At 46.9% G+C, this 27,615-nt stretch overlaps 2 protein-coding genes and 1 pseudogene across 2 annotated transcripts; all 3 read left to right on the plus strand.

Moving 5' to 3' along the window:
* The first annotated feature begins 1,687 nt into the window (after positions 1–1,687).
* On the plus strand, positions 1,688–3,339 carry Krtap5-3 (keratin associated protein 5-3). The gene has a single exon (NM_023860.1). The coding sequence runs from the start codon at positions 1,752–1,754 to the stop codon at positions 2,820–2,822; it is 1,071 nt and encodes a 356-aa protein (NP_076349.1). The 5' UTR covers positions 1,688–1,751; the 3' UTR covers positions 2,823–3,339.
* Positions 3,340–12,140: 8,801 nt separating this feature from the next.
* Gm7579 (predicted gene 7579) lies at positions 12,141–13,405 on the plus strand. The gene has a single exon (NM_001347555.1). The coding sequence runs from the start codon at positions 12,183–12,185 to the stop codon at positions 12,912–12,914; it is 732 nt and encodes a 243-aa protein (NP_001334484.1). The 5' UTR covers positions 12,141–12,182; the 3' UTR covers positions 12,915–13,405.
* On the plus strand, positions 23,845–25,087 carry Gm19094 (predicted gene, 19094; annotated as a pseudogene).

The raw sequence follows: 27,615 nt of genomic DNA on the forward strand, positions 1-27,615 counted from the left end.
CATTTCTCATTCAGATTACTATAGTAGCACCAAGAAACCAGTCAAAATGTCTAAATTTGGGATGGAAGATTGCTTTTTGGTTTATTTCTTATAATAAACCCATTTAATTTTTTTGACAACTTTACTGCAGGATGGTTAATGTTCAATGTCAGTTGACAGAATCTAGATTCCCCTGGGAGGTGGGCCTCTGGACATGTCTATGCGTGATTATCTTTATTTCATTACTTGAAATAGGATGAACTATCCACTGTGGGTGGCACCCCACTTTGGCTTTGGTCCTGGACTGTGTAACTAGAGAGAGGGAGCTGAATCCATCAATCTCTGCTCCCTGACTGTGGAGCTGCTTCAAGATCTTGCTATCTTAACATCCCTGACATGATGGACTATACCCAGGAACTGTCAGCTAGAATACACTGTTTCCTCCTTAAGTTGGCCTTTGTCACAGTATTTTATCACAATGACAGGAAAGGAAACTATGAAACATGAGTAAAGCAGACAAATATAAAACTATGTCTGAGAAAGGGAGGGAGGAAGCAGGAAGGAGAGAAGGAAGGAGTGGGGAAGGAGGAGAGGGAGGGAGGGAAGAGGAAAGGGAAGAAATAGAGAAAGAAAAGGAATGAGGGAGAGAGGAGCACGGGGGAGGGGAGGCAGGGAGTGAGGAAGACAAAGAAGAAGGCAGAGAGGGAGGCAGGAGGAAAGACAGGGAGGGAGGCAGGAGGATGGCAGAGAGGGAGGCAGGAGGAAAGGGAGGGAGGGAGGCAGGAGGAAGGCAAGGAGGAAGGTAGGGAGGAAGGCAGGAGGAAAGAAGGTTGGAAGAAAAGGAAAGAAGAAAAGAATGGGAATAGAATAGAGGAAGGGGAAATGGAACAACAAAGGAAAGGGGGAAGTAGAGGGAGGACAGACGGAAGAATTGGATGCATTCAAACATTAACATGCATTACAGAGCAGCAATTATTGTGAAAAGATACACATACAGGCAGATAAGAGTCCATTTTTTATGTGTGAGTGTTTTGCCTGCATGTATGTGCATCGTGTGCAAGCAGTGCCCTCCTGAGATGATACAGCAGATACCCTGTAACCGGAGTTACAGGTGGTTGGGAGCTGCCATGTGGGTGCTGGTAAGTGCACCAGGGCCCTCTTTGAGAGCAGGCAGTGCTCTTCTTAACTGCTGAGCCATCTCTTCGGCTCCAGGAGAGTCTGTGTTTCATACAAAAAGAGCTTTGGAGCTCATGTAAGTAATTTCTCTCACATGCCATGCAAGCGATCCTGAGAAAACTCATGGACACATGGGCACTGAACATAGAAGGGGCACTAACTAGGGGGAGGAAGCTGATCATTGGGAATGGAAGATGATGAAAGTGGTCAATGGGGGAGTTGAATAGAATACAAATATATGTGCATGAAAGTGTGTGTGTGTGTGTGTGTGTGTGTGTGTGTGTGTGTGTGTGTATGCCTAGAAAATCCTAAGTGGACAGAAAGCTCTATCTCCACAGGGACAGGGAGATCAACACATGGGGCTTAGAGAACAACAGGGGAGGAGCAAAGGGAGCCAAATGTGGCTTCTGTTTTGCAGTAGACAACAAATGGGAATTTCCCAGGATCGCTCCTAAACACACATAAGGAAGTGACCATGTGCTCCAGGCAGCCAGCACACAGAGATATAAGAGTTCCTGGAGGAGAGGTCACCACACTCACACACCTTCACCACCTGCTCCTCTGACCTGTTCCACCTCCAACCAATAACCAGAACCATGAGCTGCTGTGGCTGTTGTGGAGGCTGTGGCTCCAGCTGCTGCAAGCCTGTGTGCTGTTGTGTGCCTGTCTGTTCCTGCTCCAGCTGTGGGGGCTGCAAGGGAGGCTGTAGTTCCTGTGGAGGCTGTGGCTCCTGTGGGGGCTGCAAGGGAGGCTGTGGTTCCTGTGGAGGCTGTGGTTCCTGTGGGGGCTGCAAGGGAGGCTGTGGTTCCTGTGGAGGCTGTGGCTCCTGTGGGGGCTGCAAGGGAGGCTGTGGTTCCTGTGGAGGCTGTGGTTCCTGTGGGGGCTGCAAGGGAGGCTGTGGTTCCTGTGGAGGCTGTGGCTCCTGTGGGGGCTGCAAGGGAGGCTGTAGTTCCTGTGGAGGCTGTGGCTCCTGTGGGGGCTGCAAGGGAGGCTGTGGTTCCTGTGGAGGCTGTGGCTCCTGTGGGGGCTGCAAGGGAGGCTGTGGTTCCTGTGGAGGCTGTGGCTCCTGTGGGGGCTGCAAGGGAGGCTGTGGTTCCTGTGGAGGCTGTGGCTCCTGTGGGGGCTGCAAGGGAGGCTGTGGTTCCTGTGGAGGCTGTGGCTCCTGTGGGGGCTGCAAGGGAGGCTGTTGTTCCTGTGGAGGCTGTGGCTCTTGTGGAGGCTGCAAGGGAGGCTGTAGTTCCTGTGGAGGCTGTGGCTCCTGTGGGGGCTGCAAGGGAGGCTGTTGTTCCTGTGGAGGCTGTGGCTCTTGTGGAGGCTGCAAGGGAGGCTGTAGTTCCTGTGGAGGCTGTGGCACCTGTGGTGGCTGCAAGGGATGCTGTAGTTCCTGTGGAGGCTGTGGCTCCTGTGGGGGCTGTGGCTCCTGTGGGGGCTGCAAGGGAGGGTGTGGCTCCTGTGGAGGCTGTGGCTCTTGTGGAGGCTGCAAGGGAGGCTGTGGCTCCTGTGGAGGCTGCAAGGGAGGCTGTAGTTCCTGTGGAGGCTGTGGCTCCTGTGGTTGCTGCCAGTCCAGCTGTTGTAAGCCCTGCTGCTGCCAGTCCAGCTGTTGCAAGCCCTGCTGCTGCCAGTCCAGCTGTTGCAAGCCCTGCTGCTGCCAGCCCAGCTGTTGCTAGTCCAGCTGCTGCTGTCCTTGCTGCTCCTCCATGACTGTGGGTCTTCATGCTGTCCAATGAGCTGCTCTCTTCCCATTTACTGCCAAAGGGAGATTTGAGATTCTGCTCAGAGGTCCAAATCATCCTATCTGTTTGAGGTTTCTGGGGATGAGTCTAGACTGCACCTCAAAGCCCTAAAGCTCTAATCTCACTTTGTGATCCAGAAGGTGTTTCCTTGATCTACAAAGCTGGACATCCATTTGTCAGGCAATAGAGGAGTGCACAGTCCTCCTGCCCATCACCTCTAATAGGAAACCCAGATCCTTTTCGATGCCACCTAGGATGGCAGTACTTTTCTCAGCATCCACAGGCCCCTTAGAGCCCCATCCATTCTTCCATGCCAATAGCAGGAAGGTCAGCCCTACCATAAGGTATGTTCACCACAGGCTTCTATGTCTGCTTTCTTTCTTTTTGCTTTTCTTTTCTTCGTTTGGCCCAAATGGGACACTGCAAAACATTAAATAAACAAATAAACGCCCTTCTTGTGTACATGATACAGTTCTTACAATGATTTTTTTAAACCATCTTCAGCCCAACAAATGAATCCACCTACATCTATCCCCTACCACTTCCCCCTACACCTACCCCCTACATGTTATTTATGTATTCACTTGAAGAGCAATAATGACTGGTAGATGTGCCCCAGGAAGCCCTTGGGGCCATAGATGCCAGGAAATCGTGGCACTGCCTTTTCAAGGAAATGAGAACTGAGAGGTCATACCAAAGTTTAGCAGGAGAGGACAACACGGGACCAGAACCTTCAAGACTCCATTCAGGAGCTAGTGTTGGGAATGAAAGAGGAGACTGTGCACATGGACACCAGGAGCAGGGTGTCTAGCGTGCTCATCTGCAAGACAGGAATATCTGTATCCCCATGATGGGTGCAATGGTTTATATATGCTTAGTCCAAGGAGTGGCACTATTAGGAGCTGTGGAGTAGGGGTGTCACTATGGGTGTGGCCTTTAAGACTATCATTTTAGCTTCTTGGAAGTAGTCTTCTCCTGGCTACCTTTGAAAAAGAGGTGGAACTCTCAGCTCCTCCAGCCCCATGTCTACCTGGATGTTGCCATGTTCCTACCTTGATGATAATGGACTGAATCTTTGAACCTGTAAGCCAGCTCCAATTAAACATTGTCCTTTATAAGAGTTGCCTTAGCCATAATGTCTATTCACAGCAGTAAAACCCTAACTAAGACAGAAGTTGGTCCTGGGAGTGGGGTATTGCTGTGATAGACCTGACAATGCTTTTATTTGGAAGAATGTAGATTTGGGGTCTTAGGATTTGGGAAGCAATGGGATGTTTTAGGTGGGGCTTAATGGACCATCCTAGTAGGAATATAGAAGACTTGGTAGCTGAGAGTGATTTGAACTTTTCAGATGTGGCCTAAGAGGTTTCAGTGGAGAAGAATTTCAGTATATGGCATAGAGACGCCTTTTGTGGTATTTTGTTGAAGAATATGGCTGCTTTTTGCCCTTGTCTGAAGATTCTACCTGAGGTTAAGGTAAAGAGACTTATATTAATTGCATTGGCAAAGGAAGTCTCAGAAATGCTCATCATGTACTTTGTTCTCTAGTTATGTCTCATGAAGAGTGCTTTGAACAAGCATAGCAAGCTTAGAAAGGAAAAATAAAAGGAGACACTAGGAAGTGAAATGGAGCTGAGTCCTGTGTTCAAGGATATTAAATTGAATTAAGGCAAGATTCCACCTAGCTAAATTTAGGTCCAGGCACCCTTGTATAAGCCTTTAATCCCAGGAGGCAAATGCAAGCAGGTCTGCAAGTTCAAGGCCAGCCTAGGACAGAGCAGAATAGGGGAAGAAAAAGTTTAAGTCCCAGCATGGTGGTACACACCTTTAGTCCCAGCATTCTGGAGACAGAGCCATTCAGATCTCTGAGTTCAAGGTCAATCTACAGAACAAGTTCCAGGACAGCCAAGCTTAGGCAGTGAAGGAATTGGAAAACAGAAAGCTAGTGATAATATAACAGAACAAGGGGACTATGTTGCAGCTCCAGTAAGCAGGAGAACTTGGCAGCTTCAGACATGTAGTTCTAGCTTTAGAGTCAAGGATAGAAGAGACTACTGGGACAATTAATGCTGGTTAGCTGGAGCTAAGAAGTTAGTGGTGATTAAAGAAGAGACCAGCATCACTGAAGTGAAATCTGGGAAGTGTTTTCTGAGAGCACAATGAAGCTGTGTTCCAGAGATAGCCAAGGTTGTACCTCGTGCTGCAGCTGGACTTGGTAATATGTAAGAATCACCCAGGTGGTACTGATTTTGAAGGTATGGAGGGGTCATGGAAAGCAGCAGAGTCTTGGCACTGTGAGAGGCCAGGAAAGGGCATTGAAGAAATTGCAGCCTCTGTTGCAGTTGATGGCCCAGTAACTGAAGGGGTCATACAAAGAAGTTGAGGCTTGGCATCATGAAGAAAGCCTATAAGAGACTATTGGTGAAGCCTAGCTGCAGAGGAAGACCCCATAGTATTGGAGATGCCAGTACCATGGGATGATCACCAAGAACAGCAGCCGTAGTGAAGTGGAGTCAACCTGAGCTTAGACTGCTACCGAGGCCAGAGCTGGAGAAGTGATGCCTGCCCTTTGGAGGCACCCAGAAGCTCATGTGTGGATCCAGGCATTGGAACAAGAAGCTGTAAAGTTGAAGTTGCCTTGGAGACCCTAAGATGTTAAAGATTCCAGAGCTGTGGGATATCTGCTGAGGAAAGCTACTAACAGGGAGTGGATCAACCCCAGGAGAAAGAAGTTTGTTGCAGTCAACAAAGACGAAAAAGAAATTGGAGTGCTTAAGACTGCTTTGCCATCAGAAATGGAGATGCAGAGTTTGGAGTTTGCCCTGCTGGTTTACTGTCTAGCTTTGGGGATTACAGTTAGGTGATTAGATGAATCTCAGAAGAAACCTTGAATTTTTAACATTGATGAGACTGCTATAGACTATGGGGACTTTGGAAGTTGGACTAAATATACTTTTTTTTTAAATTATGCTATGACTAGGTATGGCCCCCATAGACTCCTATGATTGAACAAGCCTATGGGGCCCAGGGAGTGGAATGTGATGGTTTGTATATGCTTAGCTCAGGAAGTAGCACTATTAAGAGGTGTAGCCTTGTTGGAATAGGTGTGGTCTTGTTGGGGTAGGTGTGTCACTATGGACTTGGTACCCTCATCCTAGCTCCCTGGAAGCAATCTTCTAGCTGCCTTTGGAACAAGCAGTGCCATGCTCCACCTTGATATTGGACTGAACCTCTGAACCTGTAAGCCAGCTCCAATTATATATTGTTTTTTTTTTTTTTTTTTTTTTATAAAAGTTGCCTTGGTCATAGTGTCTGTTTGTAGCAGTAAAACCCTAACTGAGATACTGGGTAAAGATTAAATGCCTGAACCATGCAGAGTATGTAGCATACGGATGTAGCACATAGGCACATGTGAAGGACATGGGACATAATCAGCACCACTGAAACCCTGGCTTGAGTTAAGTTATTTGTTATAGTATCAAGTTCCTCATTTTCCTGAGAGTTGTCTGCCAGTGACCCTCTTCATCAGCTGAAGATTCCTTGTCCTGTGAGCCATCCTCAGCATCTTCTTTGGCTGCAGGGTCTCTCTGACATCTCTCTACAAAGCCTTTGGGATGGTGGGTTTTGATTGTCTGGATTCAGATGCCCAGGCTGGGTGAGACACAGGGAAGTTTCAAGAGAGGGTTGATGTGGAGTAATGATGGGGAAGGGGGAAACATGGCCTGAATGTGCATGCTACTGTTCAGTGGGCTCCAGGCCTTGATGGAAGGGAGAGAAAGAAGAGGGAATCAGTGTGTGCACACAGTATGTGTGCAAGCTCAGTCTTTTCCCTCAATGAGTTCATCCTTAGCTGCCATTGCCATGGCCAGACTCCAGGTTCTTCAGCCTTTCACCATGGACTCAACACCAGTGACTCTTCAGGGAGGCTCCAGGCCTTCAGCACTTGACTGGGGCTATATCAATTGGTCTTCCTTGTTCTGCAGTATCTAACATCTTGGACTGATCAGCTACTAGGTTCTCTGCCTCTCCAGTATGCAGAGGGCCATTGTTGAATTACCCAGCCCCTGGGGTGTAAGCCAATTCAATAAATTCCCCTTTATGACAAATATGTGTTATTCTAGTTCTGTTTTCCTAAACATTGCCAACTAATACTGCCACAGACTTACCCCTTTTTTGGGTCTTCTATCTGAGCAGAACGGGTCTCTGGTTGCAGATGGGTGAAGGAGTCGACAAGTGACAAACAGAGATGATACAAGAGAGCATGTTGAATCTGAGTGTATTGTCCAAACGACTTTTTTATACAGAAGAAAAAAACAAGAAAAGCCAGGCAGGACACATTCACCCCAGTTACAGTGACACAAAACAAAAGGAGTGTATACAAAAAAGATAGTGGGGACCAGGCCGCTGTTTACCACTAAGAAGGGAGCCAGGTGTAATGCTAGTCTATCGCTAGGCCCACCACCAGGGGTTCTTAGTAAGTGCCTGATTATGCTGTTTCTTTGGGCCTAGTGAAGAAACCTGTCTCAGGGGGATTCCCTAACTCTTTCACGGTTAACCCACCTGTTCACTAGGCCATTGTGTATTCCCTTGTTTGGGTGAGACTCAGCTACTGTCCTAAGTAATCACTCTGCAGACCAGCCCTGAGCTATTCTAGCTCCGTTCTTTGTAATGCCTAATTAGTTTCACTGTCTCTACTAGAAATGAATTTGAACGTTACTGAATAGGTAACATTCTTACTGAATTCCAAGCTCATCAGCTTTAATGATTTTCTAGAACATTGGAACACTGGCAAAGGCTTAGCTATGTCAAGAAATCAATCCTTAAAGGCACTTATAATAAAACAATACTGAAAGAGAGCACGTGGATCCATACACCAGACTAACACAGGGATAGAGTTTGAGTATACGGGCTATGGGAATGTCAAGGTTCCAGGAGGCATAGTTTCCTTGAAACTCTTTGCCTCATGAGTGCTTCCAGGCCTCTTGGCCTGTCAAGCAGACTTCACTGGAGTGGGTGTAGCATAATACACCTATTTTAGAGCTCACCTGATTAGTCTGGGACCACACAGGACAATGTCCTCTTGGGTCAGATCCACTAACAAAGGGTCTTAATTATACCTGAAAACACCCCTTTCTGACAGATAGGCCACCATTCCATGAGTTCAGTCTCTTCATACCACAAGTTCCAGTCACACATAAGGGAAATTGATATAAAACATGATTAATTTTTACAACTTTGCTGTCACAGGAAAGACATGTTATATTCATAGCATCAGTGGGACATCCAGATGGTGGCATCCAAGAGAAGTCAGTGTGCTGATCTGGAGGTCAGAACACTCATACATACAGAAGTTACTAACTCAGGCAATAGCAACAATAGATAACCAAAGCCCTTAGCAGGGACTGTACTTTTCATCAGCATGGAAGAAATGACTGAAGGCAGCTCAATAGCCTTCAGTTTCCCCCAAAGACTTCTGGAACAACAGCTCTTGGGAGCAGGTGAAGAGTGAGGTCAAATTTACCACATGAGAAGAGATGGATCAGTGGTAAAGAGCACTCACTGCTCTTCTAGAATCTCTGGGTTCAGTTCCCAGCACCCACATCAGGCAGCTCACAACTGCTTGTAACTCCAGCCCCAGCAAAACTCAGCTCTGTCTTCTGGGGGCACCAGAGCACACATATGCACAATGCATATGTACATGAACACATACATAAAGATGAAAAAAAAATCTTCACAAATTACTGTGTGAAAGGATTTAAAGAAATAGCTCTGCAGTTAAGAGCACTGGCTGCTTTTGCAGAGGACCAAGGTTTGATTCCACAAGGTAGCTCACAATCATTTGTAACTCCAGTCCCAAGACATCTGTCAAACTTTTCTGGCTCCACAGGCACAACACATGTGGGGTGTGTGTGTGTGTGTGTGTGTGTACACAAGACATCCAAACACATTAAATAAATAATTCCTAAAAATTATTAAAAGGGTACATTTAAAAATGATCACGTGAAAGAAACCAGTTGGCATAAAGGTAGATCGAAAGCGCTCCACCAGAGGCCAGCATGTATCAGAACATACACAAAAACATAGGCCATACCAAAACCTTGGAAGGCCCCAGGCTGAGAAGAGTGGACAGATACCCTGAGCTTCTAGCCTATATCCCAACTCCTGTCCTCATTTGCCCTTGGAACTGCACTTTTTTTTTTTTTAATGAATTATCCCTACTTCTAACCGCTATACACATCTCCATTCAGTTTCTTTTCTTTAACTTTTTATTGATTCTTTGTGAGTTTCACACTATGCACCCCAGTCTCACTTATTTCTCCTCCACCCTTGCAACCTCCCCCACCTAATACACAAACAAAAAAACCCAAACAAAGCATAGAAAACATCTCATCATGGAAGCTGTAGTGTATAGTGTGTCCCACGGTACACCCCTCTCTCCACACATCTTTATTTCACATTGCAATGAATCATTGGTCTGGTTTGAGGTCTCTGGCTTCTGTGACACCATCAATATTGGATCCTCACTGGGACTTCTCAGGGTTATCCTGTTGTTGCCCTGTGTCATGGAGATCCTGAAGTTTTGGATCAGCAGGACTGGCTCTTTCATGTACCCGAACAGTTCACAAATGATGTAGATTTAAGTGTGAGTCAACTCAAAGCCTTGGGTCTGTTCAGCCCACTGGCTCTCACTTATTTGTACCACCAGTGGGAGTGCTCCAACACTGCTTGGGCAAATTCACTCAATGCTGCTACAACAGGCAGGGTTAGTTCTGTTCTCATGCCCTCAGGGAAGGCTCCACACCTACACCTTCAGAACCAGCTCCACTGTGCTGCCCAGTGAGGGTGGAGGCCCCCACTCTTCCAAGTGCTACAGCCAGTGAGGGGCAGGGCCAGCTCTCCCGCTCTCACATTCTGGGGGGCTGACTCACCTGTGCCTTTGCCACAAGGACCAGCTTCACTGTGTTACTCAGGCAAGGTGCAGGGCCCACTCTCCTGAGTGCTACAGCCACTGAGTGGCATGGCTAGTTCTCCTGTGCTCATGCCCTTGGGCTGGGGCAGTTCACCCATGACCTCTACTGTGCTACCCAGGGGAGATAAAGGGCCTACTCTGGTAGGGGCAACTTTTCCATTCTCATGTTCTTATGACTCCGGGGGACAGCTTTCCCTACTGTTGGAGGTGGTGAGGAGGGAGGAGAAGAGGGTGTATCTCAGCGACCGCACCACTCCACAGCAGATGTCCATTTAACTTCTTATTGCAGTTCACAAGAACCTGGCAATCTTGTTAGACACCTGCCAGAATCTGATACTCACTGACATCAAAGAGTTGCCAGTTAAAAGGTAAGCTTATATTTTTGATCTCTTGAATTATTCCACTAATTCTGGGGGCATCTGAAAGAATGCATGTCTCAACAGCCAATTTTCCCCTTCCTTCCTTCCTTCCTTCCTTCCTTCCTTCCTTCCTTCCTTCCTTCCTTCCTTCTCTCCTATCTTTTTTCACTTTCCCTGGGAGTACAGGGAAACATTTGGCTCAGGATGGTAGACTCTCAGCCCTCTGGGACATATGCCCCAATTATGGCTGTGTTCACACACAGAGGTAGCCAAGATATGGTAGCACTCATGTGGTCACAGCCAAAATAGCTCTGATACCATGATAGCAACACCCTCATTATTGCCCTGGGTCTGGGACACATCTGGCTGCTTGATCTCCCAAGCACCTGCACTTCCTAAGATGTTTTCTGGTGGCCAGAGCTTTGCATAACTTTCCTTTCCCATCCTCAGAGCTCCTTGTTAACTTTGCTCCACAGAGCTGCTTTGCTTTGTGTATTTCCGGTTCATCATACTCTCTGGCTCTGGATCCTTCCTGATATTTTACTGCATTAGGGGTGTCCGACTTTCCAATACTAAGAAACCTAACCATCAGGGAGGAAGCCTCTAGATCAGCAGCAGCTTGATTTTTCCGTATGATACTAACAGTGTATGTGGTGTCTTCAGCAACAGTGTCTTAAACATCAAATTCTTGTAAGCAATCAAGAGCAATGACAATCGCTTATACTTGTAGAAATATTTAACCTCAATCCAGGGCTTCTACTTCACCTTTGCATATTCAGTTCCTGAATCACACACACTCACACACAAAACCTTTATATTTATAATAAGCCTTAATCAACACTAGAACTGGGCAGATATCTACCCTCTATGCTATTATGACTATTTCCCTGCCAATAACACCACTATGTGATTTGCCATGTTTTTACTGGGCTGCTCTTAACTCCAGGTAAGCCAGCCTGCATGGCCATTATTTTAAGGTTCTTACACCAGGGCGTCTTTTCCTCTCTCTATCTTCCTTTCCTCCGTGATGGTCTCTTCAGACTCCTAAGCCTGGGACCCCAAACCCCACCTATGTCTCTTCTGCCCAGCTATTAGCTGTGGACATCTTTATTTAACCAATAGTTTTAAATTAAGGAGCAAAGTCCTATTGTACATGAGTATTCTCTCTTTCCTGGGGGCAAAGGGGACAACATTTAGCATTACAATACAAGCAGCTGCAGACCAACCTACTACAACCTTGTCTAAGGGGGTGGGGTCTCCTGGACACCTTGAACCAAGAGCTAGAAGAGAAGAATACTACACCTGGCAGTGGGCTTTTTATTTGACAACCCATGGCTTCTGGGGGGAAGGAACATTATCCCCTGTTTAGGGGATAACTATTTTGTACAAAGCTTATAAGCTCGTAGTGTCTAGGATATATGATTTAAAAATAAGCAGAAGGTTATGAAGAGTTAAGACCTGTAGTGTATTAATTAACAGATTGGGTGGATACTTACCATCTTAAAAAAGGGTGCTATTGAACAGTGTGAGCAATTTCATGACTGATTATTTGGAACTTCAAAGGTGAAGAAAATGGATGGAAAGTGACCACAGGAGAACTTTGAATGATATCATTCCACCTGTGTAGATTCTTCCCAGCGGCTGCAAACTGCAGAAAATTAATTTCTGCCACCCAGCAATGTACCATAGCCATACCAGAACCTCAAATTGGGTAATTGAAGGTTTAGGGATGAAAACTGTATGTGTAGGAAGTATGTCACAAGGTATAACAATGTTTGTGTTACTTTAAATCACAGGCAATGTCCCTGTGGATAGTATAAAAATAGACATAAGGAAGAGACCGTGGGCCAATCAGTCAACTAGGACAGGGATATAAAAGCCCCAGGCTCAGGAGACTCCACACCTGCACACTTCCTCTCTACCTCCTCTTCTGACCTACTACATCCTCAACCAAACACCAGAACCATGACCTGCTGTGGCTGTTCAGGAGGCTGTGGCTCCAGCTGTGGGGGCTGTGGCTGTTCAGGAGGCTGTGGCTCCAGCTGTGGGGGCTGTGGCTCCAGCTGCTGTTGCAAGCCTGTGTGTTGCTGCAAGCCTGTGTGCTGCTGTGTGCCAGCCTGTTCCTGCTCCAGCTGTGGGGGCTGCAAGGGAGGCTGTGGCTCCTGTGGGGGCTGCAAGGGAAGCTGTGGCTCCTGTGGGGGCTGCAAGGGAAGCTGTGGCTCCTGTGGGGGATGCAAGGGAGGCTGTGGCTCCTGTGGGGGTTGTAAATCCAGCTGTTGTCAGTCCAGCTGCTGCAAGCCCTGCTGCTGTCAGTCCAGCTGTTGCAAACCCTGCTGCTCTTCAGGTTGTGGGTCTTCTTGTTGCCAGTCCAGCTGTTGTAAGCCCTGTTGTTGTCAGTCCAGCTGCTGCAAACCCTGTTGCTCTTCAGGCTGTGGGTCTTCTTGTTGTCAGTCCAGCTGCTGTAAGCCATGCTGCTGTCAGTCCAGCTGTTGCAAGCCTTGCTGCTCTTCGGGTTGTGGGTCTTCTTGTTGCCAGTCCAGCTGTTGCAAGCCCTGCTGCTGCCAGTCCAGCTGCTGTAAGCCCTGCTGCTGCCAGTCCAGCTGCTGCAAGCCCTGCTGCTGCCAGTCCAGCTGCTGTAAGCCCTGCTGCTGCCAGTCCAGCTGCTGTGCTCCTGTGTGCTGCCAGTGCAAGATCTGAGGTTTACAGGTTACAGTCCTCCACTAATCCTGTGGACCAGCTCTCTCCAGACAGGGACAAGAGCAGCAGCCCTGAACTCTGAGGTTCTCTCCTGGGTCTTTATTCTTTGGTCTTGAAGCTGCATCTCTAGACTGAGGAGGTGAGTCCTGGGGTGGAGAAAAACTCCTCTTGCTGGAAGCTCTTTCTTCATTCCACCCTCAATGGATCAGATCTTCCTCCACTTCCTTCTCTCCAGTCTGCAAGACTCTGACCTCTTTGGCACCTGGCCTCACCTGGAGGCTACATGAAGACCACAGGTAGGTGTCAGGCTATGGAGTTCACCACAACTTGGGGCCCCAGGGAGCTGTGGATCCTTTCCACCAAGCACTGGCCAGGCCAGGCCCATCTCTATGTGACCTCCCCTGGGTTTCCATTCTTTCTGATTCTGTCTGGGTGAGCACACTGTGCCTTTGATACAAACATCCTTCAATAAACATTCTCTGCCCACTGTATTTCTCATGTGGTTTTTTATTCTACTTACTGACCAGCAATATGCTCCCATACACATCTTCTGCCCAGTCCTCCTCTGAGCCTCCTGTATTAGTCCCTAGTGCAGTGTGCATCATTCTGTCTGCTCTGCTCGTGAAGCCACTCTGAGCACACCCAGCATGGGGCAGTGGAGAACCAAGGCAGTGGCTTCTTGGGTAACTTTGAGAATCTGGAAAAAAAGACAACAAAAAGCACACAATACAGTTGATATGGCTTAGCTTAGTTACACCCTTGCAAAATCAGAGCTGAGCTGCAGAGGACTTCAGCATGGGGAGAGGCTGGGGCTCTCGAGGCCTTTAAGGGGTGGGCCTGCTTGGAGTGTTCAACACAGGAACCTGCCTTGTTATGGGAGGGCCAGGAAACAAGCTTGAAATACTTTCTGTTCTCTAGGTCCTAAGAGCCTTGCGTATCACACCAAGATGTTCTGAAAACTGATCTGAAACTCATTCAGGGTTGCTTGAGCTGCCTGCAGCAAGGGATAAGGAGACGTGATCAAGCCTCAAGTCATAAGTTCTCTCTCTCTCTCTCTCTCTCTCTCTCTCTCTGTGTGTGTGTGCGTGTGCGTGCGTGTGTGTGTGTGTGTGTGTGTGTGTGTGTGTGAGTCCAGACAGCTCTACAGATGGGCATCAGCTGGAAATTGAAGGCAGAAGGTAGGTATGGCACAATGAAAACCAGGCAGGGAGGCAGGGAAACCAACTAAAAACAGGGAGTAGGAGGTGCTTGCACCCACACACACTGTGTTTGTATACACAGACATACTTTATGTATACACTGAGTGTATACACTACATGTACAGATATGCACACACTTTATATCTGCTACAAATGCACTGTGCATGATGCATACATTTTTTCATACCTGTACAAACTATACATGCATACAAGCACACAGTGACCATGAGCATATTGCATCATGAACACCATATACACAAATATTCGCACACACACAACACATTCTACACATATCAAGGGTACAGATACATTGCCCACATAAGTCATACACCTGGTTTTCATGTGAGGTGGGTGGTACAGAGTTGACTTACATGTTCTAGGCATGAGCTAGGCAGTTTCTCTGAATCTATGTCCTCATCTGTTGTGGGACTCTGAAGTCCACACACAGGTGCTTAGGAAACCAGGATCATAGGCTGAGCCCACATACATGAATTGGAGGTTCATGAGGATGGGCTGAGGCAGGTGTCCACTTCTACTGGGGATGAGGCTCCTGTGGAAGGGAGGGCTCCTTGTGACAGATCTGGAGGCACATTCTTGGCCAGGGGTCAGGAAAGTTAGACAGACAAATCTTTAGCTACTAATCCACAGCAGCAGAACTGAGTTAGTAGGACTGTGTGAATGTGTACAAAACCACAGGCTGAATGAGTGAGTGGGTCAGCAACCCTGCCTGAGCATGATGGATGTATGTGTGAGCTACAGGGAACTGAGCAGGCTGATGACCATGTGTCAGGTCAGTGGCCACAGGTGTGAACCACAGGAATGGGCAAGCAGCTTGGTGACCGTGTGTGTAAGCCACAGAGTGAGTTGGCAACCATGGATATGAGCTGCAGAATGCCCCAGTTTCTTTTTTCCACCCACCATCTCCTTGTGTTCTTCAGAGAACCTGCCTCATGGCACAATGCACTGGAACCATGCAAGAAATGATATGGTGCTGATATACCCAGAGGACAGACAGCACCTCTGCTGAGCTATAAAGATTTCTCTCTACTCTGGTCCATCCTTATGGGTTACCCATTTCCCAATATGTATGGTTTGTGACTGTCACCTGTTATTAGACGCGTTCTCACGACCGGCCAGGAAAGACGCAACAAACCAGAATCTTCTGCGGCAAAACTTTATTGCTTACATCTTCAGGAGCAAGAGTGTAAGAAGCAAGAGAGCAAGAAGCAAGAGCGAGAGAAAACGAAACCCCGTCCCTTTTTAAGGAGAATTCTCCTTCGCCTCGGACGTGTCACTCCCTGATTGGCTGCAGCCCATCGGCCGAGTTGACGTCACGGGGAAGGCAGAGCACAAGTAGTCATAAGATACCCTTGGCACATGCGCAGATTATTTGTTTACCACTTAGAACACAGCTGTCAGCGCCATCTTGTAACGGCGAATGTGGGCGCGGCTCCCAACATCTCCCCCTATCCTTTTAATAAGAGCAAATAGGCCACCCATATTAATGAGAGTGGAGATAGAGGTCAAATCCCCAGTGTGTAGGTAAAGGAGCCATGTACAGGATTAGCTCTTAGGCTCACAGGCTTTTACCCAGAGCAACCCTGACCTGCTCCCGTGTCGTTTTGCCTGGGGGAAGGGAACTAGGACACTGAACCTTCATGAAAGATGACATGTCTCCCTAGAATAGGCTCATATATGCCGCAGAGCCTTTCCATTGCAGTGCTTAGCCGTGCAACTCTCTCGGGCTGCTGAAGCACACTCACTCTATCCCGTGCAATGAGTCTAGCCTCATGGGATATAAGAGCTGAGTGGCCAGCGACCTATTGCCTAAGCATAGATATATCATATATCAGGGGGAGCTCCATGTTCTAGTCCTGCAAGCGCCTGGGCAATAACCACCTTGTCTCTCCTAGTTTGGGCCTTAAGCTTACAGACCAATCAAAGAAGCAACACTAATCCACAGCAAAGTGTATCTCCAAATAATATTAATCCCACCCATTTTTTAAAGAAAGAAAATGCTGAGGAGATCCAATTGGGTAATCCTTTGGTCAGCGACAGGTCCAAGCGCGTGGAGTTGACCTGAAGTCTCAATTCCCGAAGGATCTGTTCAAATTCAGCCATCCAATTCTGTAACATATACTGAAAAAGACTTTTTGACAATTTAGCTGCCCTAGTAAATTTCTCATACTGAATGGAAGTAACACACAATCTCGGAAACTTTTGTTTACATCCCAGCTGAGCTATTTGCCATAACAAAACTAATTGTATTTGCTGAAAAATATTGGCAACTCTACTGGAAGGCTTAATCACTCCAGCCACTTCTAAAAGATTTACTGCATTAACCACATAACAGGAATCTGACACAATATTAAGGGGTTCTAAAAAGGTTTTTAAAACTTCTAAGACCACTAAACATTCTACCACTTGAGGTGAATTTTCATTATATTGTTTGGATACCACTTTACCATTAGCCACATAGGCACCTATGCCAGTTTTTGATCCATCAGTATATACCACAATCCCATTTTTAAGTGGGTTTCTTACTGTTATTTGTGGAAACACAACAGATTGATTTTGGGCAAACTGTAAGATTGGATGTTTTGGATAATGGTTATCTATTTTTCCTGAAAAGGAGGTAACTAAAACTGCCCAATCATTAGATGCGGCTGCCAAGGTTTGAACCTGTGCAGCGGTATAAGGTACAATTAAAAGATATGGACTTTGCCCAAAGTGGGTGATTGCTGCTTTTAGGCCTTTAAGGGCAAGCTGTGCAATTGCATCAGGATACCAATCTATTATTTTAGCTGGGGATACGTTTGGATGGATCCACAACAATGGCCCATTCTGCCACAAAACTGCAGTTGGCAATTGTGCTGTCTTAAAGACACACAAACTGAAAGGTTGCGAATCCTCAATACGTTGTAATTGTGCATTCTGTAAGGCCTTTTCCACTTTTTGTAAGGCCTGGTTAGCAGCTAGAGTAAGAGTCCTAGGGGAGGAGATATGAGGATCTCCTTCTAAAATACTAAACAAAGGCCTTAACTCAGCGGAAGGAATCTTTAAAAAAGGTCTGAGCCAATTAATATCTCCCAACAGCTTTTGAAAATCATTTAAGGTATGGAGGTGATCTCTTCTTATCTCTACCTTTTGGGGCACAATCTTATCTGGGGACACCACAGAGCCCAAGAATTGTCCTGTATCAGAAATTTGGACCTTTTCTGTGGCTATCTGTAAACCCCACTGACTTAAAGTTTTAAGTAGAAAAGGATATGCCTTTTGTAGCATGGTAAGGTCTTTATGGCACAGGAGGATGTCATCCATGTAAAGGAGCAAAATTAAAGAGGGGAATTGTTCCCTCACTGGCAAAAGAGCTTCTTGTACATAAAGTTGACACATAGTAGGACTATTGGACATTCCCTGTGGTAAGACCTTCCATTGATACCTCTTATCAGGTTCCATGTGATTAATAGAGGGGATGGTAAAGGCAAATCTGGGCCTATCTCTTGGACACAAAGGTATAGAAAAGAAACAATCTTTAATATCTATAATAATTAAATTCCAGCCACGTGGTAAGGCGGAAAGTACAGGGAGACCCCTCTGTACTGGGCCAAATAAGTTCATTTGCTCATTAATGGCTCTGAGGTCATGGAGCAGTCTCCACTTTCCTGACTTTTTCTTAATTACAAAAATTGGAGTATTCCAAGGTGAGGTAGAGGGTTCAATATGGCCTAATTTTAATTGTTCCTCTACCAGTTGAATCACAGCTTCTAGTTTTTCAGAGGATAGGTGCCATTGAGGAACCCACACTGGGTCCCCTGTTTTCCATGGTATGGGTCGTGCTGCCCCAATGGCCGCTAAGGAAAACCCAGACCCTGTCTGTCTTGGTTTCCATTAGGTGAGATGGGCTCTATCCTTCCCTGTTCTTGATGTCCTAACCCTTTTCCTTCTTTATAACCCATCTTTGCCATGATATTTTTTGCTTTAGTTGAATACCCTCCCGATGGGGCGTTTTCATTGGACAAAATAAGGCCCAAATGCTGCATAATATCCCTTCCCCAGAGGTTAACCGGGAGTGGGAGCACATAAGGTATGAATTTCCCTTGCTGTCCTTCAGAGGATTCCCACGTCAAGGCAATGGAGCTTATAGTGGGACATGATTGATATCCTAGGCCCTGTAATGAATGAGATGACTCTGTGGTGGGCCATGCTTTGGGCCACCAATGTGTAGAGATTATACTTTTATCTGCTCCGGTATCAAGGATGCCTTCAAACTCTTTTCCATTAATCTTAAGGCGGAGCTTAGGTCTATCATTTAAAGATACAACCAAATAGGCAGAATCATTTCCTGAGGAGCCCATTTTCTTTATCTCAGGTCCTGCAGATTTTTCCCTGGTATTATCAGGGAGGAGCAGCAGCTGAGCTATCCTATCTCCTTTACTAATAGAAAAAACGCCTTTAGGGCTTGAGCACAGGACCTGTATTTCAGGGGAATGTTGACAATCCATAACTCCAGGGTGGACTACTAAGCCCTGCAAGGTGAGTGAACCCCGGCCGAGAATAAGGCCCATGGTTCCCGGGGGCAAGGATGGTATAGGCTCCACTGGCACCGGCTGAATACTCATTTGAGGCATTAATAGGAAGTCGGAGGCGGCACGCAGGTCCACCCTTGTGGGTCTTCCTGGGTCGCCTCTCTGACTGCTTCCTGGGTCCTGACAAACCGGTTCCCATATCTTTGAGGGCCCTGGGACCGAGGGCCCGATGACCCGTTTTTTGGCACATAAGCTGATTGACTATCAGGTGGGGGAAGGACTCTGCCCTTTATATCCCTCACAGAGCGACACTGGTCAGCTCTATGATAACCCTTGCCACACTTAGAGCAAAGAGTGAGAGTCCCTCCCTGTTTATCTGGAGCTCTGCAATCTTTCTTAAAATGCCCAGGCTTTCCGCAATTAAAACATGTCCTCTGATCATTTCTGCTCATGGAGCGGTTCTGAGATTGGAGGATGGCGGCCGCTAAGCCTGCATTGGTGAGAGGTCCCCCAAGCTCTCGACAGACCCTGAGCCAGTCTTGTAAGCCTTTGTTCTTTCTTGGGGCTATGGCCGCTCGGCACTCCTTTGTGGCTTGCTCATAGATTAGCTGTTCTATCAGAGGCGCAGCTTGCTCTGACTCTCCAAAAATACGCTCTGCTGCCTCTGTCATTCTGGCCACAAAATCTGAGAAGGATTCCTGAGGTCCCTGGATTATCTTTGTTAACTGCCCAGTGGTTTCACCTGCTCGAGAGAGCGCCTTCCAGGCCCTAATAGCCGTGGAAGAAACTTGGGCATAAGCTCCCCAATGGTAGTTTGTCTGATCAGCAGAATAAGCTCCCTGACCCGTTAACAAGTCAAAAGTCCAATCTCTCTGCTCTGGATTCAAAGCAGCTGCGTTTGCTCGGGCCTGCGCTTGTGCAGCTTCATGCCAAAGAGCTCTCCATTCCATATATTTGCCCATACTAGGGAGAGCGGCTTTTACAACCGTTTGCCAGTCAGCAGGAGTTAGTGCCATGCCGGCGAGCCTGTCTAACTGCACCAAGGTAAAATTAGCATTGGTTCCGTATTTACGAACCGACTCGGCAATTTCTTTAATTTGTAAGTATTCTACCGGAGCGTGGACACGCCCACCCTCGGCTCCTTCAAAGACCGGAAATGCCTGTTGTATTTTCCTTTGTTCCTCTCTGGGAATGAATGAGTCTGCGCACTGCCTCTCTGCGCATTGCCTCTCTGCGCATCTCTCTGCGCATTGCTGACGCACTACGCAGGGCGGGGGCTCCGCATAGGGCGGACCTTGAAGCCGACTGCCCTGAGGCCAATCAGCAAACTGGCCTTCGCCAGCCGCTTTTGGCTTCCTTAACTGATTAGCTAGCACTTTACCTGGCTGGTACCCTTTTTTCTCATAATGAGCTGCTTCTTCCTCCCAGTCTGTTTCTTCAGAGGAGAATTCTTCATCTGCTTCAGAGCTACTAAGAGCTGGCTCCCCGAGCCCATCCAGCGATGAGCACAGGCTCCTTTTCCTAGAGACCTCCGCTAATTGATCTTTCTTCTTTTCCCTTTTTCCTCTTTTTCTTCTAATCTCTCTCCAGGTATTCCTACCTAACCTTAACTTTTCCTCGGGTTCAAGACCCTTGGAAAGGCCTGTATACTTATTTTGTGTACCATATTTTCTCTTTGCTCCTACTCTCTCTCCCCGCTTTACTTCTGATAGCTTGTCCTGAATTTCCTCTAGAATTTTCAGCCCTATCTTAATCACTTGATAACATGTGAAAAGGAACAAAAGGGCTCCTAACACCAGAAAAAATTCAAGGCCAAACATATTCCACTTTACTTCTGATAGACTGTCTTGAATTTCGTTAGAAAGTTCAAGATCAGACTTACCTCGTAAAGCTGTACTCACTGGTACTCTCGTTCCCCAGCTGAAAAGTTCTGAATTCATACAGTTGAATCCTTCTTAACAGTCTGCTTTACGGGAACCTTTATTACCGCGACCCGCAGTTCTGGTTCTGGAATGAGGGATCTTCCTTGCGCCAGTCCCGAGTTTTTTCTCGTCCCGGAATTCGGCACCAATTGTTATTAGACGCGTTCTCACGACCGGCCAGGAAAGACGCAACAAACCAGAATCTTCTGCGGCAAAACTTTATTGCTTACATCTTCAGGAGCAAGAGTGTAAGAAGCAAGAGAGCAAGAAGCAAGAGCGAGAGAAAACGAAACCCCGTCCCTTTTTAAGGAGAATTCTCCTTCGCCTCGGACGTGTCACTCCTTGATTGGCTGCAGCCCATCGGCCGAGTTGACGTCACGGGGAAGGCAGAGCACAAGTAGTCATAAGATACCCTTGGCACATGCGCAGATTATTTGTTTACCACTTAGAACACAGCTGTCAGCGCCATCTTGTAACGGCGAATGTGGGCGCGGCTCCCAACAGTCACCTTATCTAGCAAAAGGATGAATGACAGTACTGTGAGAAAGGGTCTTTGGACCAAGTTAATGATCTTAAGGTGCAGAGAGGTCCCTGGTTTATCTGTGTGGTCTCCACATGCCACAAAAAGAGCTTTTACAGAGAGCGCAGACAGATCGACAGACAGACATGTGGGAGAGCATACTGTGTGACTGAGGAGGCAAATTGCATTCATTTGATCACAAGTCAGAAAATGTCAATCACCTGGAATGGCCTGTGCTCTCCGGCAGAAGGGACCCTGCTAAACCACAACTTCAGACCTCTGTCACCAGAATTTAGGAGAAAATGTCAAAAGACACAAAGTGCCACACTGGTGTCACTTGTTAAGGGGTCATGGAAAAATCAATGCAAACTTTGGTATCTGGGAGCAGAGGGCTGCTTGGATGGTGTTGGATCACATGAACATGCGATACAGCTAAGATAGTACCTAACCGCACGACTTGGATTTAGGTAATTAGACATGGAAACACATGTAACACATCACAGAAAAGGCCACAAAGTCTGTGAGCCTCTTAGAAACCAGGGGGCAAGCAATTGTGTTATATGCACGTGGTCCTGGTGCCAAGGAGGTCAAGAAGCAGATCTTGTAAGTGGTTAATGTAGATATTTAGCTAAGGATATTTCCAGGCCAAGTATTAGAGATGTGGCCTGTTTTCTCTTTCTGCTTGCAAGAGGTGAAAGAGACCACCGAGGAAGGAGTCACTAAGCCAAACACAGCCTATCAAGACTGCAAAAGATGCTGCGTTATGTTAAAGAAGCATGTCCTGCAGACACAGCCTGATTGATGATCAGCTGCTGACTTGTCTGTCTGGCATGCAATGCACAGAGCTGGTCAGCCTTCTCAGAAGCAGCCTGGAACAGACATGGGGCATTGGGGAATGTTCTAGAATGCTCTTCCTTCGTGATGTGAGTTCCTGTGGTATGCATGAGAAACCCACTTGATTCCAGAGCCATTCACAGTAGGAGGGGTGAAGGTGTGATGGTTTGAGGGAGAAATGCTCCCTCCTGCTCTCCCGGGTTCACAGATTTGGTCTTCAGTTAGTGGTGTTCTGTAGGAAGGCATGGCTTCGTTGGGAGAAAAGGTCACTAAAGGCAAGTTTAGACAGTGTAAAGGCTTAGCCATTTTCAGCAGTTCTTTCTGCTGCTTGTGTGAGCGCTCAGCTTCCTGCTGCTACACCTACTGTTTCCTTCTGTTCCTCGCCTCCATGATGGACTCTGATCTCTCTGGAACACAATCCCAAATAAACTCTTCCATCAGTCACCCTCATAATGATGTTTTACCATGGCAATAGAAAGGCACTTAGACAAAGGAAAATAAAGTGGGGGATATCTGTACTTTTCAGGTAAAGGATAGGCTGGTAGGACTCCTGAGCTGCTGGGGTGCTGCCCTTCCAGAGAGAGGAAAGGGGCTTGAAGGTGGCGTGGAGTCCAATGGGACCTTTGTGGTCTACAAGACAGGGTACCAAGTTGTAGAGTTCTTACCCAAAACTTCAGTCCCTAATTAAATTTGGCTGGCAGGATCTCAGACTTTCTGGGGATAGGCTTCTCTTTGATTTCTTCTATCATCTCCTCATGAGGGTCCCTGTAAATGCCATCTTCTGCTCCCTATCCCATAGAGCACTGGGTGGTTTAGATGGTGACAATGGGGGCTCAGGAGCTAATGGTGGTGTTCTGTACAGATTTGTACTTACTACTGCTGGCTTCAGATGTTGGGGTGGGTGGGTATGATGGTCAAGCTTGCTTGTCAATTTAATGGGATTAAAAATCACCTAAGAGAGGACCTGGTGGCTGAAGGTCAGGTAAGCAATCACCATTATGACCACTGGTGCAGAAGAAACAGGTACTGGGTGGCTGGCAGATCCCAAAGCCTGGGGGTAATCCTGAGTGGGGACAGAGCTGGCTTCCCTGATGACATGGGAACCTCGGGCACCACGCTTCTGTGTGCACCCAATTAGAGTCTGCTGTCCCAGGAAGACCCTGGTGAGGCCTGGTGATCCCCACTATTCAGTGTTTTCTTCTGCTGAAGCAGCGGGGTCACTTGAGCTGTGTTTCTCAAAGTGGAGTTCATGCTCCCAGCCCCACCTCTCAGACTATCTTGTTGGGAGCTATTAAGACAACTCTATTGTCCTGATCTCTGAATTGGGCCCCCCCCAGAAGAAAAGGGGGTCAAAAGCGGGCCACCGACGTACCGTTCTGAGAACAATCACAGAATGTTCCAGCCCTAAGTAAGCACCAGATGTCCTGATCACAAGAGGTACCCTGATACCACCAAGTTCCTGCTTCGCCGTGTAGTTGCCAAAAGAAAAATTTCTGCTGCCCCATCCCTCCTGCTGAGAAGTGCTTCCCCTTTTGCTTGTGCATTTAAGCCTTGAGCCTTGCTGAATACAGTGAGACCTTGATGCTACTCAGACTGTTTACGTGTCCTTTCTCGCACTTGGTTTCTGTCTCTCCCTCCCCCCATTTGGTTCTTAGGAGAAGGTCCCCTCGAGACCCTCGAATAACTGGACCTGCTGGACGGGTCACTTTCTGACTCAGACCCTGCAGCTTCTGATACAGCAGACATCCTCAGCTGTCGGATGGTTTGATGCAGAGGATTGTGCAGGAACCCTGCCATCACGCGACAGAGGGTGCGTTCGAGGAGTGCCTGCACTCTGGTTTGTGGTCTCCAGATGGTAACCGAAAAGGTCTGGGACTCTGATTGTTTCAAAGATTCTTAACGCTTATGACACAATTTTGGTGTCTGATGGCAGGCCACAAAGCAGAAGTGCTAGATATGCACGGACTGATCATGGGCAGCTGCTTTTACACAGCCCAGCAAGAGTCTTTGTACTGCTTTAAAGCCTCTGTGCTGGTATCTATGTTTAGTGGTCATTTCCCTCTAAAAACAAATAAATCCAGGGCATGCATTATTGACTGTGATAAACATTAATTCAAATACACTGGGAACCTCCATAGGGAGGTTCATAACCTCTCCTGCCCTACCAGCAGACTTGAGCCACCCCGCAGGAAGAGGCTGACCACTTTGGCATCCCTTACACATATAACCTGTTTGACTACTTGGCCACTGAGATGGAGACATATTCTTTAAGGCTTCGACAGACTTCTGTGATTCCTATGGCTTAGTTTGCAAGAATTAACAGTTTGGGTTCTCCACTGTTTTAACACATCTGGTGTAAGCTGTGAAAGTAGAATTACTGGTGTCTATGCTATAGAAACTGATGGGACAGATGCCATTGATAAGCAGCCGGGAGGAAGAATTCGTAGTAAAAGCATTTTCAGAAGAGAGGTAGGGAATAATGTTCCATACATTTGGAGCTATTACACAGTAGCTGAGTTGAAGCAAACGATGGATCCCTTTGATGTGTGGGAAGGTAAAGGTGGAAGGTACTGGTGTGTGCCTCATGAGCAGATAGAATGTTGGACTTTGGAAGAGCGGCATTTACCTGGAAGCCTGCGTCATATGGCCCCGATTTGAAAGAGGAGGTTGATAGCTCTTGGTGAAGAAGATGAAGGTGTGAACTGTAAAACTGGTCCTAAGCCAGGCAGATTTTTGGGCCCTTCCACAAGTACCCAAATTAAAGTCAAGAATGCTGCTTCAATGAGAGTGTCACCTGCTAATGCTGCCCAGATCTCCTCTCAGGCTACGACAAACCTCTCTCAAAGAGGCAGCTGCCGCAGAAAGGCTGCGCTCTGTGGCCACAGGGGCGTCTGGACCTGCTCCTGCTTCCCCTGATGCCCAGAGCTCTGAAAACCAAGCCACACAGTCATCTCCTGCCAAGGCTCCTCTCTGACAGGAAGTCTACCACACAGAGTGATCAAGCTGAGGAGGATTCCACTGTGTGTGTGGGGGGGGGGGGGGGGGAGGGGGACTTTCCCTGCCCACCCTCTCAGCAGGGAGCCAGGCTGCCCCTCCCCCAGTGGCCCTCTCCAGAAGCCTTTAGCACTTGAGTGTGCAGATTGAGAACAGGAAAGACCAGCCTGGTGGATAACAGTGGGCTTGAAACGGCCTGTTTGTCCCACAGCTTCCAGCATGCTGATTCCGACAGTGTTCTTGGAAAGGAAGAGCCCATGGATATTTAGGATTATTGCAGGAAAAGTGAGTGCTGGGAGTAGAGACTTTATGGTAACTTATTACCCTGCATTTTCCTAAGGTTGTCTGTGCATGGTTTAATTTCTAGTTTTTAATTTTAAGCTTTATTTAAATGGTTGATTGATATCAAGGCAACCAAGCAGTAAGGAGTCTTTCCTTCTTGCAGCAGTATTAGAGTCTCTTAGTAATGTTACTCCTGCAGGGGAAGGGGTGAGGACTGGGCATAGGTTCCTGTCAGATGGAGAGGGTTCCTGTGCTGGTCACACTGTATGGTGGTCAGGAGAGGTCTCAGGAGGGAGTGTGAATCCACAAGCTGCATGTACTAGTCAGGGTTTGTATTCCTGCACAAACATCATGACCAAGAAGCAAGTTGAAGAGGAAAGGGTTTATTCAGCTTGCACTTCCACATTGCTGTTAATCACTAAAGGAAGTGAGCAGGTCTGGAAGCAGGAGCTGATGCAGAGGCCATGGAGGGATGTTACTTACTGGCTTGCTTCCCCTGGTTTGCCAGCTTGCTTTCTTATAGAACCCAAGAGTACCAGCCCAGGGATGGCACCACCCACAATGAGCCCTTCCCACTTGATCACTAATTGAGAAAATGCTTTACAGCTGGATTTCATAGAGGCATTTCCCCAACTCAAGCTCCTTTCTCTATGATAACTCCAGCTGTGTCAAGTTGACACAAAACCAGCCAGTACACTGTGCATATTCTCCAAAGACAATGTGAAAAGACATGACAGGGAAAGGGAGAGAACATAAATAAAGGTCAGATGTTGACTCTCACTTGAAGGGGACAGTTTCTTTTCTATATTGGCTCCTAACTTTGTTCTGTTAGCAGCTATATCTTTGTATACCACAAGGGGAATGAATGCGGTTGGAGCTGTAGAACAGCTTTTGGAATGGTTAAAACATGTTTTTTTCACTTTGGTGAAGTTTTGAAGTACTTTGAAAAAGAGAAGTTAAACAAGTTTAATGTTTTAACTCAAGTTAGTTTGTTCTAGAAGTGACCACTGATGGGTCCTTCTGATTACACGCTGTTTTATGCAGTTACAATTTCCATATAACTTGAACTTAGTATTTTTAAACAAAATCTTTTGATTAATCTATTTTTTCATGGCCATTGAATTGTGTATGCTTTCCTCTTACATGTTATGTTTGGCAATTGCATGGTACATTTCTATTTCCTGTGCTTCAGGGTTTGTAGAAACAGCTTCATAGAGCCTGGCGCTCCTTACTCAGATGCTGGGCATGGCACTTGCTTTGAAAAAGTGAGGCAGGTGCACTTAATATGTTTCTTTTTAAATCAATAAAATGTTTCCACGCCCAAAACAAAAAACAAAAAACAAAACAAAGCAAAAAACATCTAAGAGACACACTTAGGGGATGTGTGTGTGTGAAGGAAAATTCAGAAAGGTTTAACTGAGGTGGGAAGAACTATTCTGAGTGTGGATGCCAGTATTTATTATGGTCCTGAGCTGAAGAAAAAGAAGATGGCCAATGGAAAGTCCATCTCTTTCTGCTTTCTAGTTGCTCAGCAGCTAAGAGCACTGACTGCTCTTCCAGAGGTCCTGAGTTCAATTCCCAGCAACCACATGGTGGCTTACAACCATTTGTAATGGGATCCAGTGTGTCTGAAGACAGCTATGGTATACTAATATAAATAAAAACAAATAAATCTAAAAATGACAACAACAAAAAGGAATTTAGAGATGCGCCCAAATGGGGATGGTGTTCTATGCCTATAGTTCTGGGGCTCCAAAGATGGAGACAGAGGATTTCTTGAGTTCAAAGCCAATCTGCAATTCTGTCTTATAAAAACAAGAAACCAGGAGCTGGAGAGATGGATTAGTTAGTGGTTTAGAGCACTTGATACTCTTGCAGAGGACCTGTTTTCAATTTCCTGCATTACAAGGCTGCTTATAACCACGTGCAACTCCAGTTCCAGGGGATCCAGCACTCTCTTCTGACTTCTGCAGGTACACAGACATACATGCAGGCAAAACAGCCATAGGTAGGCATTAAATAAAATTACATTTAAATCAACCCCCAGTAGACTCAAAACAAAGAACGACAAGACCAAAAGAGAAATGAGCTTACCTAGAATATTTGGGTCAACCTTAAATCCCATCATAGCCTTACAAAATAGAAAGATAGAGACCCACAAAGGCAGAGGAAATATGACCAGGGAGGGAGGAAAACAGCTTAGAAGGCTGCAACCTCCAGTCTATGTGTGGTGGTCTGAATGAGAATGGCCTCCATATGGGCTGGTGAGATGGCTCAGTGGGTAAGAGCACCCGACTGCTCTTCCAAAGGTCCAGAGTTCAAATCCCAGCAACCACATGGTGGCTCACAACCATCTGTAACGAGATCTGACACCCTCTTCTGGTGTGTCTGAAGACAGCTACAGTGTACTTACATGTAATA

Source organism: Mus musculus, chromosome 7 (genome assembly GCF_000001635.26).
Source record: "Mus musculus strain C57BL/6J chromosome 7, GRCm38.p6 C57BL/6J".
Lineage (NCBI taxonomy): Eukaryota > Metazoa > Chordata > Mammalia > Rodentia > Muridae > Mus > Mus musculus.

Coding starts and splice junctions, on each gene's coding strand:
- Krtap5-3 (NM_023860.1), top strand. CDS start 1,752: ATGAGCTGCTGTGGCTGTTGTGGAGGCTGTGGCTCCAGCTGCTGCAAG.
- Gm7579 (NM_001347555.1), top strand. CDS start 12,183: ATGACCTGCTGTGGCTGTTCAGGAGGCTGTGGCTCCAGCTGTGGGGGC.